This window comes from Haliotis cracherodii, unplaced genomic scaffold (genome assembly GCF_022045235.1).
Source record: "Haliotis cracherodii isolate W230 unplaced genomic scaffold, xgHalCrac1.p SCAF_1, whole genome shotgun sequence".
NCBI classification, from domain to species: domain Eukaryota; kingdom Metazoa; phylum Mollusca; class Gastropoda; order Lepetellida; family Haliotidae; genus Haliotis; species Haliotis cracherodii.
The window spans coordinates 60,299,480-60,317,006 of record NW_027266264.1 but is presented as its reverse complement, the minus strand read 5'-3'; the positions used below and the strand labels follow the sequence as shown (position 1 = coordinate 60,317,006).

Genomic DNA, 17,527 nt, shown 5'->3' with positions numbered 1-17,527 from the left:
CTAAATGACAACGACGATACCTTTGATCGAACGGCAGGTGTTCGGCATTTTAAGATACTGCTTAAATTGTTTGTCGCGTTTATGTCAAAAGTCAAATTGATAGTGAAACTCGTCTGCGAGTTGGTTTGTTATTATTATCAGTTACATTATCTGTTGTTATGTCAACATTATGTTTTTTTTAGAGTGTAAACCCCCTGCATGCCGCAGCGACACATATGTCCCTCCTCTTCAACCCTCACTTCGAAATCGAATAAAATTCAAAATACATCACGCAGACTAATACACTTCACGGTTTTGAATTTCCCCTTCTCTTTATCATTTACTTTCATTTTAGGCAATTCAAAATTACTGGTTGTTTAACGCCGCACTCAGCAATATTACAGCTATATGACGGCGGTCGGTAAATAATCGAGTCTGGACCAGACAATCCAGTGAATGATATCCACGCAATTGAGATCGATGACATGCATCAAACAAGTCAGCGAGCCTGACCACCCGATCCCATTAGTCGCCATTTACGACAAGCATAGTCACCTTTTAGGACAAGCATGGGAAGACCTATTCTACCCCGGAATCTTCACGGGTCTCAAAATTACTTAAAGTGACCTCTGAAAATTAGGTACATAGTAAATCTCACCAAATCACAATTCACGGCGTTATATAAATATTTACTGTGTTTAGAAATCTAAATATTGGATATTTACCCGAATAATTAAAGTAGAAAAATAGCATATTGGCGATCACGGGTATCAAGTCACTAATGATAATTCTGAAAAGTCGCTGATAAGCCTAGATTCGTTCAGAATGTTTTGGAAAATACGCATACACGAACGCCGAAGTGTACATTCCGCCATATTGGATTGAGGTTACAAAATGCCGGTTATGAGACGCCTATTCGATCAGGTATATTTCAAACTCAGCTGCTTTACATGTGTTGTGTTATGTTTGTTTACATATGGCGAGCGCCAATGTGCACGCGCTACTACGTCATAAGTCACATGCCCCAAAATTGGGAGTGACGTCATGGCTATGTACCTGCAGTTAGTCACGAATAAATCATCGTTCAGATCAGACGTCTTGTTGCTTGATATTCCTCCCAGCCTAGGTGCAGGTCGTACAAGTAAGTACATGAGCATGATGTCCAATATTTTACAAATACATTACAACATGCATCCCTGAATTCCTCATACATTTTTGAAACAATGGATAAATGGTCTTTGTCACCATGCAAATTATCTAGATAAAATCATGCGAAATACATTAGGTATGGAAACGAAAACTGTCCTCGGAAAACTGTACTTGCTGAAATGTAAACAAAGCAAAATTCAGATTTTACACTGTAGCATTTTTAGAGGTACTTTGTACTAATTGTGGCATACATTAGCTCGATCACACGTTTGAGAATATTCATGGGAAGAGTATTGTTGCACTAATTATGGAAATACACATATATACATTACGATGATGTGGTAAATTCAACAGAAGCCGTAAAAGTTTCCGTCCTGTGTGACGCCATGACTGACGCTAAATTACGCACAACGATGACGGTAGTTAGATCCATCTGCCTTTCTGTCTAATTCTCTTTGGTATATTGGAAAACATGGTAAACAAATAACAGTATGCAGGTTATCAGAATGTTTCTGATTACTGACGTGACATATTTATGTGTATACGATCCCTCAATCAACGAAAATCCTCCTCTGGAAATCCCGCGTACTGTTGTCAGTGAACACGCCATTTTGTAAAAGTCGGTCACCGGTAGTGATGTCATACGGAAGTAAGCATTGTTGTACATATTTGGTAATTTCTCTCAGGTGTAAACTTTCAACCTGGCACCCAGCGTGTTCTTTGTTATAGTTACAACACACCAAGACGAGTTGTTTGGGCAGTAAGAGCACGGGTTGGCATGGCATTTGATTGACAGACAAAAGGACCGAGGGGCGGTTCTGCCTTCGAACCGATTTTAACTTTTAATCTAATTGTTAAATCAAGTGTAAACTATGGAATTTTCAAAGGCACATTAGAACTTTCAACTATTAATTTTTCGAATTTAGCAAAATGCGTTCTGTGTCCAGTTGTTTTTATGTTTGACAGTTACATTGTAATCTATTAATAAAGTTATAAACATTTCTATTGTTTTTTGTTGTTTATTTACGTTATTACTCTTGAACACTGTGTACAACACTAAAGAAACATTGTCGTAAATTTGAAATTTCTCAAACTAGTAGGCGGGGCTTGCTAATCTTGGCATCAGCCAATGGTAATAATCTTTAACAAACCGTGCTCTAACTACCATGATACAGCACGGGTAAGATCAAAGGTACCGCTCGCAACCCGCGCTACAATAATGCGCTACTGCAATCATGAGAATAGACAAAATGCATCGGTTCGATGCTAAAAAGGTGCGATTTTAGGGTGTGTAAGAAACAGTTTACTACACTCGTGCCCGTCAGATACAATTGATCTTACAACTCGTTGTTACAAAGCGTATCTAACTCGCTTTCGCTCGTTAGATACGTTTTGAAACAACTCGTTGTAAGATCAGTGGTATCTGACAGACACTCATTTATGAAATTATAAATTTGAATTTAAACTTTCCTACGAATTACGAAGTTGTATCAAAATCTGAAAAAATAACCAGTGTGTTTTGATGAAGATCTATGTGACATAACTATAAACTGGATCTTTTAAACCTTCTGACATGACCTAACCTTGACATCTGTTAAACGCAGCCTGCATGAAGTCATGGATCTCCTGAGCCTGAGCTCTCTTCCTAGGGAGATCATGGTGGCACTTTTGAACGACCTCGTGGAGGTCCATCAAATTGCTGGCCACTTTGTTTTCACCCAGGACAGAGCGCAAAGCATAAACATCTGCCTGTGGGGAGGTGACACAGCCCAGCCTCACCTCTGGAGCAAGTCCAGGTTGGTGGCGTGTAGCGCTGGGCAGCTTGACTCCCTTCCCGAAGGACGCCTGTCCAAAGCCAACCAGCTTCACCTCCAGCCTGTCCTTGTTGATGATGATGATGTTGCTGGAGCAGATGTTGTTGTGAAGGATACAGCGGCTGTGGAGGGTCTTCAGGTGGCTGGACAGGGACAGGCAGATGTGTGTCCAACCGGATCTGGAGACGAAGTATCCAGACTGAAGGAGGTCCTGGAGCGAGATGACGCCTGTGCAGTCCTCCAGGACAAGACTGTATTCCCTCTCCAGGACGCACGGCTCCAGAACCCCCAACAGCTGCGGCGTGACACTTGTACCAGAGAGAGAGGATATTACTTTGGCCTCGGTCATCACCTCAGCTACTGGCCGATGAGACTCTGTTCGGTCCTTCAGTTCTCTTGATTTGAACCTGGCTTTTGATATTCCAGAATGCATCAAAGGCCTGTTTCAGAATATCCCCTTCTGGTGTTGAGGTCTTGGGTAATCCTGGTATGACATCCTCTGCTGATGGTGAGGCATTGGGGACGCCTGACAGGTCAGACGAGCATCTATCACCTGTCGACTCAATCCCCTTATCCCCCCTCGACCTCTTAGACATCAACATCTTCCGGTCCGTGTTGAGAAGGGATCCACGGGTCCGTGATCGTCTCTTCCTGGTTTCGACAACTGTCTTAAGATGGTGGGTGTCTGTGGGGAACTTCCCGGTGTCTGATCCAACCTTCCCTCTGTGGAAATGTCAGAGGGAATTCCAATTTCATCTGAATTTCCAGGGAATGTTTCATCCTCAGCACTCGGCTTGACGGCGATTTCTTGCGTGTTCCTTTTTAATACCTCATCGGCAGATGTTTGGAATTGTTTAAAATCTTGATAGGTGTGACCAAAGGGCAGGAGTTGGTTCTTGTACCACATCCAGAGTGGTTTCTGCTTCCGTTTGTGTCCATCTTGGAAGACGCCAATAGCTGTTTCTTTGCACCAGGTGCCGCTCAGGAAGTTAGAATTTGTATTCTTGGATCGTGCCATGTTCTTTGGAATGAAATAAACAACAGTAATGTTAGCAGTTGTAAGTGTAGTTTGTAATCATAGGGGTGTGTAGACAAATGTAGAGATTTCAATAAATGATTGGTTGGTTGGTTTGTTGTTTAACGCCGCACTCAGCAATATTTCAGCTATATGACGGCGGTCTGTAAATAATCGAGTCTGGACCAGACAATCCAGTGATTGATATCATGAGCTTCGATCAACGTAATTGGGGGTCGATCACATGCATCAACCATGTCAGCGAGCCTGACCACCCGATCCCGTTAGTCGCCTTTTACGACAAGCATAGTCGCCTTTTACGACAAGCATGGGTTGCTGAAGACCTATTCTACCCCGGATCTTCACCGGGATCAATAAATGAGATCAGGTTTTTATTTACCTGATTTGATGTGAAGTCATTGATGCGCGACACTACGGTGGAAGGCGACATCGCTCATTGTTGTCGGCAATGTTGTTGAGCCCGGTACGCATTGCCTGCAAAAGATTACCAGACCTTAAATGTTATTCCTGTTTGTTAAAACCGGCTCAGGAAAAAACAAAACACATACATTTGCTCCTCTTTGAAATAGAAAGTTATTAGAAAATTATTAACAAATAAACCAATCTGTCACTACCCGTGTGTACACGCCGAAATACCATGGAATGTTATGTCTCAATTCTCAATTGAGGCGTCAATATAATGTCCTCCTTGCATTCAATGTAGGCGGTCGTGTCTCATCCTTCGTTCCGACGAATACATCAAGATATTTATGTTGAATATTATTTTAACATAATCACCAAATTGTGTGAAGGGATAGTTTTTTCAATTTCCTTTTTGTGCTTGAATATTTGGTGTTGTCGGAGAAACAGGTGAGACGTAGATTGAACTAGCGGTTCGTTTCCGAAGCAGCTTTCAAGAAATTTGATCAATTCTTTCCTGGCATATGAATGATCAGACAGAAAAAGATAGAAAACTCGGATCAAATGATTGCAGATTGTAGTTGCTTTCTCGAAGTGAACTACTGTTCTTGGGCACGGTGGGGCAGTCTTGTGGTTCAACGTTCGCTCGTCACGCGGAAGGCTCGGGTTCGATTCCCGGCATGAGTACATCGTGTGCAGTTCATTTTTTATGTTACCCCGCCATTGATGGGATATTGCTAAAGCGGCGTAAAACCTTACTCGCTCTCGTTCTTACCTCTACTCCCTTGTTGACAAGGTCATACACCGACGGGGCGGTGTGTAGACTGCCTTGAGCCATCATGTACATACACTGTCATCAACAATGATAAGACGTCTTGATCACAGGAGCGTTGAGTCTAAGTGGCGGAGTGTTTGTTGTGACGTCATAGAGGGGTCAAGTGATATTGTCGTCATCTATCTGACGTCATAGTGTTGGCTTGTTCAGGGGCGCGTTGCAAAGCACGAATCGCTTGCCAACGAGGCGACTAACGGGATCGGGTGGTCAGGCTCGCTGACTTGGTTAAAGCATGTGATCGTATACCAATTGCGTGGATCGATGCTCATGATATTAATCACTGGATTGTCTGGTACGGACTCGATTATAGACAGACCGCCGTCATATAGCTGGATTATTGCTGAGTGCGGCGTTAAACAACAATTCTACCATGACATTGTTGAATGCTTGATTCTGATTGGTTAAAAGGGTTTCCTTTTTGCTGCGGAAACCCCCTTTAAATAGGTCAAGCCTTTTCACCAAAAAATCGTGCGTATGTATACATCGATAGCCCACATATCGATCCATAAAAGATGTTTGCCGATAACCCATCATTCGATCTAGGATCGATTACGGATGTTTTTGGTGACGATTTTGACTTGCAAGGGGTTAACCCTGTCTGGTTTGACGATGAGATGTTAATGGATGAGAGGGGAACACCAAACGAAGGTAGACTTCTATATCGTTTGCATACAAATTGTAAAGTTTATAGGAACTGGTTCGGTAATTCTCACACTGAAACAGATATCAATAAACTACGTAAATATAAAAATAACATTAGCTAGAAAAAGTAAGAAAAACTTCATGCATGACAAAATATTGTTACCAATTTTCGGAACATGTAAACTTTACCAACGATGTATATACTCTCCATTAGGGCCCGGCACTGCTCCGACAGAATCGACAGAGCCTACACTGACTAGCGAGGGAATGACGTCTGCCGCTACTTGTGACTCTCGCCACTTCGTCACCCTCGATGCTGATGAGATCATTGTAATAAACTCGAAGGCACAAAGCACCAATAAAAACACTTGTCCGGCGATTAAGATATTTAAACGTAAGGAAGAATTATATTAAATAATTATATTTAGATCTAGCTAGATCTACTACTTATGAAAAAACAAAGAAAATATGAAAATGTGACGAGTTGACATTGAATTGAGTTGGTCTTGCCTAGCCTGCAATATGAAATGCACAATATTTCTTGATATTTACGATATCAGAAATACAAATAATGATAATGTAACCATTGGAATTATTTCTCACCTACTTTACAAGTCCTCTTGGAACAGAATATTAATTTCTGTTTCCAGAATGGCTTGCTTTACGAGACAAATCGCCAATTTTTGAGACCCTTTCACCTCAAGAATTGAAAGTTTTTTACGCCGAGGTCCGAAATTCCAATGGACAGTATTTTTCGAAGTCCTCCTATGTCGACATTAGATCTGCGATTCATCGCCATCTCCGTCAACCACCGTATGAGCGTTCATTTAACATGCTGCAGAACCAAGAGTTTGTCCGTGCGAACAATGTCTTCATGGGGATGCTTCGAAAAATTAAGAAACTTGGTTTGGATGTATCTACTCACTATGAGCCTATTTCGGAGGGGGATTTGGTGAAAATCAGATCTAATCAATCAGTAGACGATGCAGTTAGCCTTCAAAAGAAGGTCTGGTTTGATTTGACAGTAGGATTTGGCAGGCGGGGGGGGGGGGGGGGGGGGGTGTGTGTGTGAAAATCAACGTGACCTCACTCGCAATTCTTTCCGTGTCGAGGTCGACGACGTAGGGTGCGGGTTTATCACTAGCACACACAGTGAGTTGACAAAAAAAACCACCGTGGCGATCTTCTTGATTCGAACGAACCAAAACCACGCATATATGGCACTGGTAACCCTTCCTTACCCGTTGCTTCATTCAAACAGTATGTTTCAAAATTGCATCCAGAAAACACTGCTCTCTTCCAAAGACCACGAAAACACACAAACACGCCTCCCGACACTCACTGGTACACCGCACAGGCACTTGGCCACAACAGTTTGCGTCAAATGATGAAATCAATTTCAAAAGAGGCAAAGCTGAGCAAAACATACACTAATCACTGTGTCAGGGCCACAACGGTCACACCACTTTCTCATGCTGGGGTGGAATGCCGCGAAATAATGAAATTGACAGGGTACAGAAACGAACAGTCCCTCATGTCATATAATTGTGATTCTTCTTCGGCTCTCAATTCAGGGTGGGGAGGTATAATGCAAAGATTCACACATTCAAAATAAGTGAAAGAGTGATATCTAATAAATTTTGTTGAGAAAAAATGAATTGTTCATTTTTTGGTAACGTTTTCTGAAACCCACGAACAGGTACTTTCATTATTGAAACAACCGACAATGAAAGTGAAATATACATAATAAAATGTGTTCGAAGACATTTTATTCATGACAACATGGTGTTTACAAACCTTTTTTGATCGATATCCATTGCCATCTCCGTCAACCGCCACCGTTAGAATTTGGCAGGAGGGGATTTGAAAGTGCATCAGAAAACACTCCACTTCGAAAGTCCACGGAAACAATGTCCCAACTGAAGTGACAGCTTATCAAACTTGATGAAATTCTTTTCAGAACACGCACAATTATGAAAATCATACACGACCTTCTATTTCTGTACCAGAAATGTCTAAGTTCTGTCACTATTGGATCACTTTGGATCCGTGAAATCTTGAAATTGACAGGTCACACCATGCAGATTCCTCGTTTCAAAATATCCGGCTCGTCTGCAGCCTAAACAGCAGCTGTTCAGTCATACTCGGTTCCATTAGTAATTATATGGATGTACCAGCAGGCTCGATCAATCCCAGTAAATCTACAGGTAAATGTTGAACCACATCATAGATCGGGGTTGTCATCTTGCTTTTTTTAACTAGATCTAGAGAATGTAAACACATGATTGTCAGCCATTGACAGCTGTGAGGTGTGAGTAATCGTGATGTAGGTCAAGTTCTGCCAAATCCAAGTTCGGGGTGGAGAGGCATTTACTTTGATGTCATTATTGGTTACTGGGGGTTTTGCTATCTAACTAATAACTCTTACACATGTTAAATGTTTATTAGAGTGTTAATTCATAAAGTTTGCTGTAGAAATATATTCGTTTAGCATTTAAAAACCCTTTTCTATTACCCGTCACCCGTCACTCCTACATGTTCGATTTCCAAGAAATGACCTTTCGCACAAATTTCCGATAAACGACAGCCACTCTACAGAGTACAACAGTGTGCATCAGTTTGATAGAAAATAAAACATCTCTCTAAAAAAATCGTGCGTATGTATACATCGATATTTTTTGGTGAAAAGGCTTGACCTATTTAAAGTGGGTTTCCGTAGCAAAAAGGAAACCTCTTATCAACCAATCAGAATGAATAATACAGCAATGTCATGGTAGAATTAGGAGATAAACCTACTGTGTTCTTTTGAAATTTTGTGTTTCCAAATTATAATAAAAAGGTATCTATTCTACAGTGGGACTACATCAAATTTCAAAACACAGTAGGTTTATCTCCTAAATAAACAAACAAAGCTCGTCATCGAGCCTCTTCTGTTATGTTCTTTTACGTCAAGGCAACCAAACGGTAGTTGCGCCGCCATTTTGGAAGAGAGCGATTCGTGGCTTGCAACGCGCCCTAGACTTATGACTTGAGCAAAAAACAGGGTCGAGATTTTCGAAACGATCTTAACTACGATTAATCGTAACAACATACATTAAAAGATAAGATATATTTAGTTAAGAAATTATATAGATATGTCGCAGACCTACAAAGTTACGTTACCTTTCGTAACTGTGACAGAGAACTCATTATAGATTGAAAAAGCTGTTTCCCCAATGACGTCACGGGGATTTCCCAGTCGTTAACAACATGGAGAAGTGACACGGAATTCATGATCACATTGTCACATTGTGTAACACGCATCTGTTTGAGTGACTTGCCGCACAATCCTAGCAGTAATGTTATCCTCATATCACGTTCCATGTGAAGACTTTTTGTTCTTATAATAAAGGATGCTATGACTACCAGAAACAGTGCAACACCCGAATTTTTTGATGACGGGAGATACAGTATGTTTCTCTACACTGGTGCGCGTTAAAGAAAGCGATTACAAATCAATTTGTGTTAAATATTCAGCAAATGTGAGTGTCATTTCGTAAAGTGTCTACCGTTTGTCAAGGTCAATCAAAAATGTACGAGGGCTGGCTGAAAGGTTCTAAGCCTAACTGTGAAAGACTCGTACCAAGTCGATGGTTTTCATTTATTTCTCCATATAGTCCCCTTCCAGGTTTACACACTTTTGCCAGCGATGCTGCAAGGCCTGGATTCCGGTCAAGAAGAAACTTTCTTCAGCCACCCTCAAAAAGTCATTCACAGCGGAAATGACGTCATCATTACTGGGAAAATGGCGACCGGCTAGTTCCTTTTTCATTTGGGGAAACAGGTGGAAGTCTGACGGGGCCATATCGGGTGAATAAGGGGGATTGTCAATGTGTTTGAAGCCACAATCATGGATCGCTGACATGGCAACCACCGATTTGTGAACAGGAGCATTGTCTTAGTGGAACAGGACTCCTTTGGTGAGCATTCCCCGTCGCTTAGCTTTGATAATTTCACGCAACTGTCTCAGTAGGTTAGCATATAATATCTTCCATTGATAGTCTGGCCTTTTTCAAGATAGTAAATCGCAGAATACCCTTGGAATCACCAAAGACTGAAGCCATCACCTTTCCAGCAGAAGGAACCGACTTGGCTTTTTGGGGGGCTGGTGATTCCAGATGCTTCCGTTGTTTAGACTGAATTTTGGTTTCTGGCTGAAAGTGATGAATCCAGGTCTCATCTATGGTTACAAATCGGGCCAAAAATTCATCGGGATCTGCTTCAAAACGGCATAAATTGTCACGGGACCTCAGGAATCTGACACGTTTCTGATCCGCTGTCAAGAGCTTTGGCACCCATCTTGCAGAAACTTTTGTCATTCCCAACTCGTTGGTGATAATGTGCTCAACCCTCTCTTAAGAGATGCCCTCAACACTGGCAATATGTCGAGTGGTCAATCGTCGATCAGCCATCACCATGTCATGCACCTGGGTAATGTTTTCCTGAATGGTTGCTGTTGAAGGCCTTCCTGGGCGCGGGTTGTCGTCAAGGCCCTCTCTCAGTCAAGCTTGAATTCCGCAGCCCACTTCTTTAGAGTGGAAAAGGAAGGGCATCGTCCCCTACAAGCTGTTTTCTACACTTGGGATAACAAACTACTCTTAACAGGGCAACACCCGATTTCTTGATGACTGGAGATACAGTATGTTTTCTCTACACTGGTGCGCGTAAAAGAAAGCGATTACAAATCTATTTGTGTTAAATATAAAGCAAATGTGAGTGTCATTTCTTAAAGTGTCTACCGTTTGTCAAGGTCAATTTAAGAAAAGACTTTCAAAAATATACTACCGCCGACGGGACTCGAACCCTCAATCCGCGGCTATCAACACTATCTTTCTTTAGGAGGCCGGTGCCTTATCCATTGGGCCACGTGGGCTTGACAAATACCAGGTGTTTTCTACACTTGGGATACCGAAGTCTCCTAAACAGTGCAACACCCGAATTTCTTGATGACTGGAGATACAGTATGTTTTCTCTACACTGGTGCGCGTAAAAGAAAGCGATTACAAATCTATTTGTGTTAAATATAAAGCAAATGTGAGTGTCATTTCTTAAAGTGTCTACCGTTTGTCAAGGTCAATTTAAGAAAAGACTTTTAAAAATAAACTACCCACGACGGGACTCGAACCCGCAATCCCCGGCTATCAACACTGTCTTTGTTTAGGAGGCCGGTGCCTTATCCATTGGGCCACGTGGGCTTGACAAATACCAGATGTTTTCTACACTTGAGATAACAAACTCTTCTAAACAGTGCAACACCCGAATTTCTTGATGACTGGAGATACAGTATGTTTTCTCTACACTGGTGCGCGTTAAAGAAAGCGATTACAAATCTATTTGTTTTAAATATAAAGCAAATGTGAGTGTCATTTCTTAAAGTGTCTACCGTTTGTCAAGGTCAATTCAAGAAAAGACTTTTAAAATTAAAGTACCCACGACGGGACTCGAACCCGCAATCCCCGGCTATCAACACTGTCTTTGTTTAGGAGGCCGGTGCCTTATCCATTAGGCCACGTGGGCTTGACAAATACCAGATGTTTTCTACACTTGAGATAACAAACTCTTCTAAACAGTGCAACACCCAAATTTCTGAATGACTGGAGATACAGTATGTTTTCTCTACACTGGTGCGCGTTAAAGAAAGCGATTACAAATCTATTTGTGTTAAATATAAAGCAAATGTGAGTGTCATTTCTTAAAGTGTCTACCGTTTGTCAAGGTCAATTTAAGAAAAGACTTTCAAAAATATACTACCCACGACGGGACTCGAACCCGCAATCCCCGGCTATCAACACTATCTTTCTTTAGGAGGCCGGTGCCTTATCCATTGGGCCACGTGGGCTTGACAAATACCAGCTGATTTCTACAGTTGGGATAACAAACTCTTCTAAACAGTGCAACACCCGAATTTCTTGATGACTGGAGATACAGTATGTTTTCTCTACACTGGTGCGCGTTAAAGAAAGCGATTACAAATCTATTTGTGTTAAATATAAAGCAAATGTGAGTGTCATTTCTTAAAGTGTCTACCGTTTGTCAAGGTCAATTTAAGAAAAGACTTTCAAAAATATACTACCCACGACGGGACTCGAACCCGCAATCCCCGGCTATCAACACTGTCTTTGTTTAGGAGGCCGGTGCCTTATCCATTGGGCGACGTGGGCTTGGCAAATACCGGCTGTTTTCTTCACTTGGATAACAAACTCTTCTAAACAGTGCAACACCCGAATTTCTTGATGACTGGAGATACAGTATGTTTTCTCTACACTGGTGCGCGTTAAAGAAAGCGATTACAAATCTATTTGTTTTAAATATAAAGCAAATGTGAGTGTCATTTCTTACAGTGTCTACCGTTTGTCAAGGTCAATTCAAGAAAAGACTTTTAAAATTAAAGTACCCACGACGGGACTCGAACCCGCAATCCCCGGGTATCAACACTGTCTTTGTTTAGGAGGCCGGTGCCTTATCCATTAGGCCACGTGGGCTTGACAAATACCAGATGTTTTCTACACTTGAGATAACAAACTCTTCTAAACAGTGCAACACCCAAATTTCTGAATGACTGGAGATACAGTATGTTTTCTCTACACTGGTGCGCGTTAAAGAAAGCGATTACAAATCTATTTGTGTTAAATATAAAGCAAATGTGAGTGTCATTTCTTAAAGTGTCTACCGTTTGTCAAGGTCAATTTAAGAAAAGACTTTCAAAAATATACTACCCACGACGGGACTCGAACCCGCAATCCCCGGCTATCAACACTATCTTTCTTTAGGAGGCCGGTGCCTTATCCATTGGGCCACGTGGGCTTGACAAATACCAGCTGATTTCTACAGTTGGGATAACAAACTCTTCTAAACAGTGCAACACCCGAATTTCTTGATGACTGGAGATACAGTATGTTTTCTCTACACTGGTGCGCGTTAAAGAAAGCGATTACAAATCTATTTGTGTTGAATATAAAGCAAATGTGAGTGTCATTTCTTAAAGTGTCTACCGTTTGTCAAGGTCAATTTAAGAAAAGACTTTCAAAAATATACCACCCACCACGGGACTCGAACCCGCAATCCCCGGCTATCAACACTGTCTTTGTTTAGGAGGCCGGTGCCTTATCCATTGGGCCACGTGGGCTTGACAAATACCAGCTGTTTTCTACACTTGAGATAACAAACTCTTCTAAACAGTGCAACACCCGAATTTCTGAATGACTGGAGATACAGTATGTTTTCTCTACACTGGTGCGCGTTAAAGAAAGCGATTACAAATCTATTTGTGTTAAATATAAAGCAAATGTGAGTGTCATTTCTTAAAGTGTCTACCGTTTGTCAAGGTCAATTTAAGAAAAGACTTTCAAATATATACTACCCACGACGGGACTCGAACCCGCAATCCCCGGCTATCAACACTGTCTTTGTTTAGGAGGCCGGTGCCTTATCCATTGGGCCACGTGGGCTTGACAAATACCAGATGTTTTCTACACTTGAGATAACAAACTCTTCTAAACAGTGCAACACCCGAATTTCTTGATGACTGGAGATACAGTATGTTTTCTCTACACTGGTGCGCGTTAAAGAAAGCGATTACAAATCTATTTGTTTTAAATATAAAGCAAATGTGAGTGTCATTTCTTAAAGTGTCTACCGTTTGTCAAGGTCAATTTAAGAAAAGACTTTCAAAAATATACTACCCACGACGGGACTCGAACCCGCAATCCCCGGCTATCAACACTATCTTTCTTTAGGAGGCCGGTGCCTTATCCATTGGGCCACGTGGGCTTGACAAAAACCAGCTGATTTCTACAGTTGGGATAACAAACTCTTCTAAACAGTGCAACACCCGAATTTCTTGATGACTGGAGATACAGTATGTTTTCTCTACACTGGTGCGCGTTAAAGAAAGCGATTACAAATCTATTTGTGTTAAATATAAAGCAAATGTGAGTGTCATTTCTTAAAGTGTCTACCGTTTGTCAAGGTCAATTTAAGAAAAGACTTTCAAAAATATACTACCCACGACGGGACTCGAACCCGCAATCCCCGGCTATCAACACTATCTTTCTTTAGGAGGCCGGTGCCTTATCCATTGGGCCACGTGGGCTTGACAAATACCAGCTGATTTCTACAGTTGGGATAACAAACTCTTCTAAACAGTGCAACACCCGAATTTCTTGATGACTGGAGATACAGTATGTTTTCTCTACACTGGTGCGCGTTAAAGAAAGCGATTACAAATCTATTTGTGTTGAATATAAAGCAAATGTGAGTGTCATTTCTTAAAGTGTCTACCGTTTGTCAAGGTCAATTTAAGAAAAGACTTTCAAAAATATACCACCCACCACGGGACTCGAACCCGCAATCCCCGGCTATCAACACTGTCTTTGTTTAGGAGGCCGGTGCCTTATCCATTGGGCCACGTGGGCTTGACAAATACCAGCTGTTTTCTACACTTGAGATAACAAACTCTTCTAAACAGTGCAACACCCGAATTTCTGAATGACTGGAGATACAGTATGTTTTCTCTACACTGGTGCGCGTTAAAGAAAGCGATTACAAATCTATTTGTGTTAAATATAAAGCAAATGTGAGTGTCATTTCTTAAAGTGTCTACCGTTTGTCAAGGTCAATTTAAGAAAAGACTTTCAAATATATACTACCCACGACGGGACTCGAACCCGCAATCCCCGGCTATCAACACTGTCTTTGTTTAGGAGGCCGGTGCCTTATCCATTGGGCCACGTGGGCTTGACAAATACCAGATGTTTTCTACACTTGAGATAACAAACTCTTCTAAACAGTGCAACACCCGAATTTCTTGATGACTGGAGATACAGTATGTTTTCTCTACACTGGTGCGCGTTAAAGAAAGCGATTACAAATCTATTTGTTTTAAATATAAAGCAAATGTGAGTGTCATTTCTTAAAGTGTCTACCGTTTGTCAAGGTCAATTTAAGAAAAGACTTTCAAAAATATACTACCCACGACGGGACTCGAACCCGCAATCCCCGGCTATCAACACTATCTTTCTTTAGGAGGCCGGTGCCTTATCCATTGGGCCACGTGGGCTTGACAAAAACCAGCTGATTTCTACAGTTGGGATAACAAACTCTTCTAAACAGTGCAACACCCGAATTTCTTGATGACTGGAGATACAGTATGTTTTCTCTACACTGGTGCGCGTTAAAGAAAGCGATTACAAATCTATTTGTGTTAAATATAAAGCAAATGTGAGTGTCATTTCTTAAAGTGTCTACCGTTTGTCAAGGTCAATTTAAGAAAAGACTTTCAAAAATATACTACCCACGACGGGACTCGAACCCGCAATCCCCGGCTATCAACACTATCTTTCTTTAGGAGGCCGGTGCCTTATCCATTGGGCCACGTGGGCTTGACAAATACCAGCTGATTTCTACAGTTGGGATAACAAACTCTTCTAAACAGTGCAACACCCGAATTTCTTGATGACTGGAGATACAGTATGTTTTCTCTACACTGGTGCGCGTTAAAGAAAGCGATTACAAATCTATTTGTGTTGAATATAAAGCAAATGTGAGTGTCATTTCTTAAAGTGTCTACCGTTTGTCAAGGTCAATTTAAGAAAAGACTTTCAAAAATATACCACCCACCACGGGACTCGAACCCGCAATCCCCGGCTATCAACACTGTCTTTGTTTAGGAGGCCGGTGCCTTATCCATTGGGCCACGTGGGCTTGACAAATACCAGCTGTTTTCTACACTTGAGATAACAAACTCTTCTAAACAGTGCAACACCCGAATTTCTGAATGACTGGAGATACAGTATGTTTTCTCTACACTGGTGCGCGTTAAAGAAAGCGATTACAAATCTATTTGTGTTAAATATAAAGCAAATGTGAGTGTCATTTCTTAAAGTGTCTACCGTTTGTCAAGGTCAATTTAAGAAAAGACTTTCAAATATATACTACCCACGACGGGACTCGAACCCGCAATCCCCGGCTATCAACACTGTCTTTGTTTAGGAGGCCGGTGCCTTATCCATTGGGCCACGTGGGCTTGACAAATACCAGATGTTTTCTACACTTGAGATAACAAACTCTTCTAAACAGTGCAACACCCGAATTTCTTGATGACTGGAGATACAGTATGTTTTCTCTACACTGGTGCGCGTTAAAGAAAGCGATTACAAATCTATTTGTTTTAAATATAAAGCAAATGTGAGTGTCATTTCTTAAAGTGTCTACCGTTTGTCAAGGTCAATTCAAGAAAAGACTTTTAAAATTAAAGTACCCACGACGGGACTCGAACCCGCAAATCCCCGGCTATCAACACTGTCTTTGTTTAGGAGGCCGGTGCCTTATCCATTGGGCCACGTGGGCTCCACAAATACCAGCTGTTTTCTACACTTGAGATAACAAACTCTTCTAAACAGTGCAACACCCAAATTTCTGAATGACTGGAGATACAGTATGTTTTCTCTACACTGGTGCGCGTTAAAGAAAGCGATTACAAATCTATTTGTGTTAAATATAAAGCAAATGTGAGTGTCATTTCTTAAAGTGTCTACCGTTTGTCAAGGTCAATTTAAGAAAAGACTTTCAAAAATATACTACCCACGACGGGACTCGAACCCGCAATCCCCGGCTATCAACACTATCTTTCTTTAGGAGGCCGGTGCCTTATCCATTGGGCCACGTGGGCTTGACAAATACCAGCTGATTTCTACAGTTGGGATAACAAACTCTTCTAAACAGTGCAACACCCGAATTTCTTGATGACTGGAGATACAGTATGTTTTCTCTACACTGGTGCGCGTTAAAGAAAGCGATTACAAATCTATTTGTGTTAAATATAAAGCAAATGTGAGTGTCATTTCTTAAAGTGTCTACCGTTTGTCAAGGTCAATTTAAGAAAAGACTTTCAAAAATATACTACCCACGACGGGACTCGAACCCGCAATCCCCGGCTATCAACACTGTCTTTGTTTAGGAGGCCGGTGCCTTATCCATTGGGCGACGTGGGCTTGGCAAATACCGGCTGTTTTCTTCACTTGGATAACAAACTCTTCTAAACAGTGCAACACCCGAATTTCTTGATGACTGGAGATACAGTATGTTTTCTCTACACTGGTGCGCGTTAAAGAAAGCGATTACAAATCTATTTGTGTTAAATATAAAGCAAATGTGAGTGTCATTTCTTAAAGTGTCTACCGTTTGTCAAGGTCAATTTAAGAAAAGACTTTCAAAAATATACTACCCACGACTGGACTCGAACCCGCAATCCCCGGCTATCAACACTGTCTTTGTTTAGGAGGCCGGTGCCTTATCCATTGGGCCACGTGGGCTTGACAAATACCAGATGTTTTCTACACTTGAGATAACAAACTCTTCTAAACAGTGCAACACCCGAATTTCTTGATGACTGGAGATACAGTATGTTTTCTCTACACTGGTGCGCGTTAAAGAAAGCGATTACAAATCTATTTGTGTTAAATATAAAGCAAATGTGAGTGTCATTTCTTAAAGTGTCTACCGTTTGTCAAGGTCAATTTAAGAAAAGACTTTCAAAAATATACTACCCACGACGGGACTCGAACCCGCAATCCCCGGCTATCAACACTGTCTTTGTTTAGGAGGCCGGTGCCTTATCCATTGGGCCACGTGGGC

At 41.5% G+C, this 17,527-nt stretch overlaps 1 protein-coding gene, 14 non-coding genes and 1 pseudogene across 15 annotated transcripts; 1 reads left to right on the top strand and 15 right to left on the bottom strand.

Annotated features, from left to right (window-relative positions):
- Positions 1-2,706: 2,706 nt before the first annotated feature.
- LOC139456527 (uncharacterized) lies at positions 2,707-3,960 on the bottom strand (annotated as a pseudogene).
- A 2,161-nt stretch (positions 3,961-6,121) lies between these two features.
- LOC139456521 (uncharacterized) lies at positions 6,122-10,427 on the top strand. Its single transcript, XM_071238287.1, has 3 exons — positions 6,122-6,248; positions 7,012-7,310; positions 10,356-10,427. The coding sequence occupies exons 1-3, from the start codon at positions 6,122-6,124 to the stop codon at positions 10,425-10,427; spliced, it is 498 nt and encodes a 165-aa protein (XP_071094388.1).
- A 570-nt stretch (positions 10,428-10,997) lies between these two features.
- Trnar-ccu (transfer RNA arginine (anticodon CCU)) lies at positions 10,998-11,088 on the bottom strand. The gene is given in 2 exon segments: positions 10,998-11,033; positions 11,052-11,088. It is a non-coding gene; the product is annotated as a tRNA-Arg (tRNA).
- A 231-nt stretch (positions 11,089-11,319) lies between these two features.
- Positions 11,320-11,410, bottom strand: Trnar-ccu (transfer RNA arginine (anticodon CCU)). The gene is given in 2 exon segments: positions 11,320-11,355; positions 11,374-11,410. It is a non-coding gene; the product is annotated as a tRNA-Arg (tRNA).
- Positions 11,411-11,641: 231 nt separating this feature from the next.
- On the bottom strand, positions 11,642-11,732 carry Trnar-ccu (transfer RNA arginine (anticodon CCU)). The gene is given in 2 exon segments: positions 11,642-11,677; positions 11,696-11,732. It is a non-coding gene; the product is annotated as a tRNA-Arg (tRNA).
- An 874-nt stretch (positions 11,733-12,606) lies between these two features.
- Positions 12,607-12,697, bottom strand: Trnar-ccu (transfer RNA arginine (anticodon CCU)). Its single transcript is given in 2 exon segments — positions 12,607-12,642; positions 12,661-12,697. It is a non-coding gene; the product is annotated as a tRNA-Arg (tRNA).
- Positions 12,698-13,250: 553 nt separating this feature from the next.
- Trnar-ccu (transfer RNA arginine (anticodon CCU)) lies at positions 13,251-13,341 on the bottom strand. The gene is given in 2 exon segments: positions 13,251-13,286; positions 13,305-13,341. It is a non-coding gene; the product is annotated as a tRNA-Arg (tRNA).
- Positions 13,342-13,572: 231 nt separating this feature from the next.
- Positions 13,573-13,663, bottom strand: Trnar-ccu (transfer RNA arginine (anticodon CCU)). Its single transcript is given in 2 exon segments — positions 13,573-13,608; positions 13,627-13,663. It is a non-coding gene; the product is annotated as a tRNA-Arg (tRNA).
- A 231-nt stretch (positions 13,664-13,894) lies between these two features.
- Positions 13,895-13,985, bottom strand: Trnar-ccu (transfer RNA arginine (anticodon CCU)). Its single transcript is given in 2 exon segments — positions 13,895-13,930; positions 13,949-13,985. It is a non-coding gene; the product is annotated as a tRNA-Arg (tRNA).
- A 553-nt stretch (positions 13,986-14,538) lies between these two features.
- On the bottom strand, positions 14,539-14,629 carry Trnar-ccu (transfer RNA arginine (anticodon CCU)). Its single transcript is given in 2 exon segments — positions 14,539-14,574; positions 14,593-14,629. It is a non-coding gene; the product is annotated as a tRNA-Arg (tRNA).
- Positions 14,630-14,860: 231 nt separating this feature from the next.
- On the bottom strand, positions 14,861-14,951 carry Trnar-ccu (transfer RNA arginine (anticodon CCU)). The gene is given in 2 exon segments: positions 14,861-14,896; positions 14,915-14,951. It is a non-coding gene; the product is annotated as a tRNA-Arg (tRNA).
- Positions 14,952-15,182: 231 nt separating this feature from the next.
- Positions 15,183-15,273, bottom strand: Trnar-ccu (transfer RNA arginine (anticodon CCU)). Its single transcript is given in 2 exon segments — positions 15,183-15,218; positions 15,237-15,273. It is a non-coding gene; the product is annotated as a tRNA-Arg (tRNA).
- A 553-nt stretch (positions 15,274-15,826) lies between these two features.
- Trnar-ccu (transfer RNA arginine (anticodon CCU)) lies at positions 15,827-15,917 on the bottom strand. Its single transcript is given in 2 exon segments — positions 15,827-15,862; positions 15,881-15,917. It is a non-coding gene; the product is annotated as a tRNA-Arg (tRNA).
- A 231-nt stretch (positions 15,918-16,148) lies between these two features.
- Trnar-ccu (transfer RNA arginine (anticodon CCU)) lies at positions 16,149-16,240 on the bottom strand. Its single transcript is given in 2 exon segments — positions 16,149-16,185; positions 16,204-16,240. It is a non-coding gene; the product is annotated as a tRNA-Arg (tRNA).
- A 231-nt stretch (positions 16,241-16,471) lies between these two features.
- On the bottom strand, positions 16,472-16,562 carry Trnar-ccu (transfer RNA arginine (anticodon CCU)). The gene is given in 2 exon segments: positions 16,472-16,507; positions 16,526-16,562. It is a non-coding gene; the product is annotated as a tRNA-Arg (tRNA).
- An 874-nt stretch (positions 16,563-17,436) lies between these two features.
- On the bottom strand, positions 17,437-17,527 carry Trnar-ccu (transfer RNA arginine (anticodon CCU)). The gene is given in 2 exon segments: positions 17,437-17,472; positions 17,491-17,527. It is a non-coding gene; the product is annotated as a tRNA-Arg (tRNA).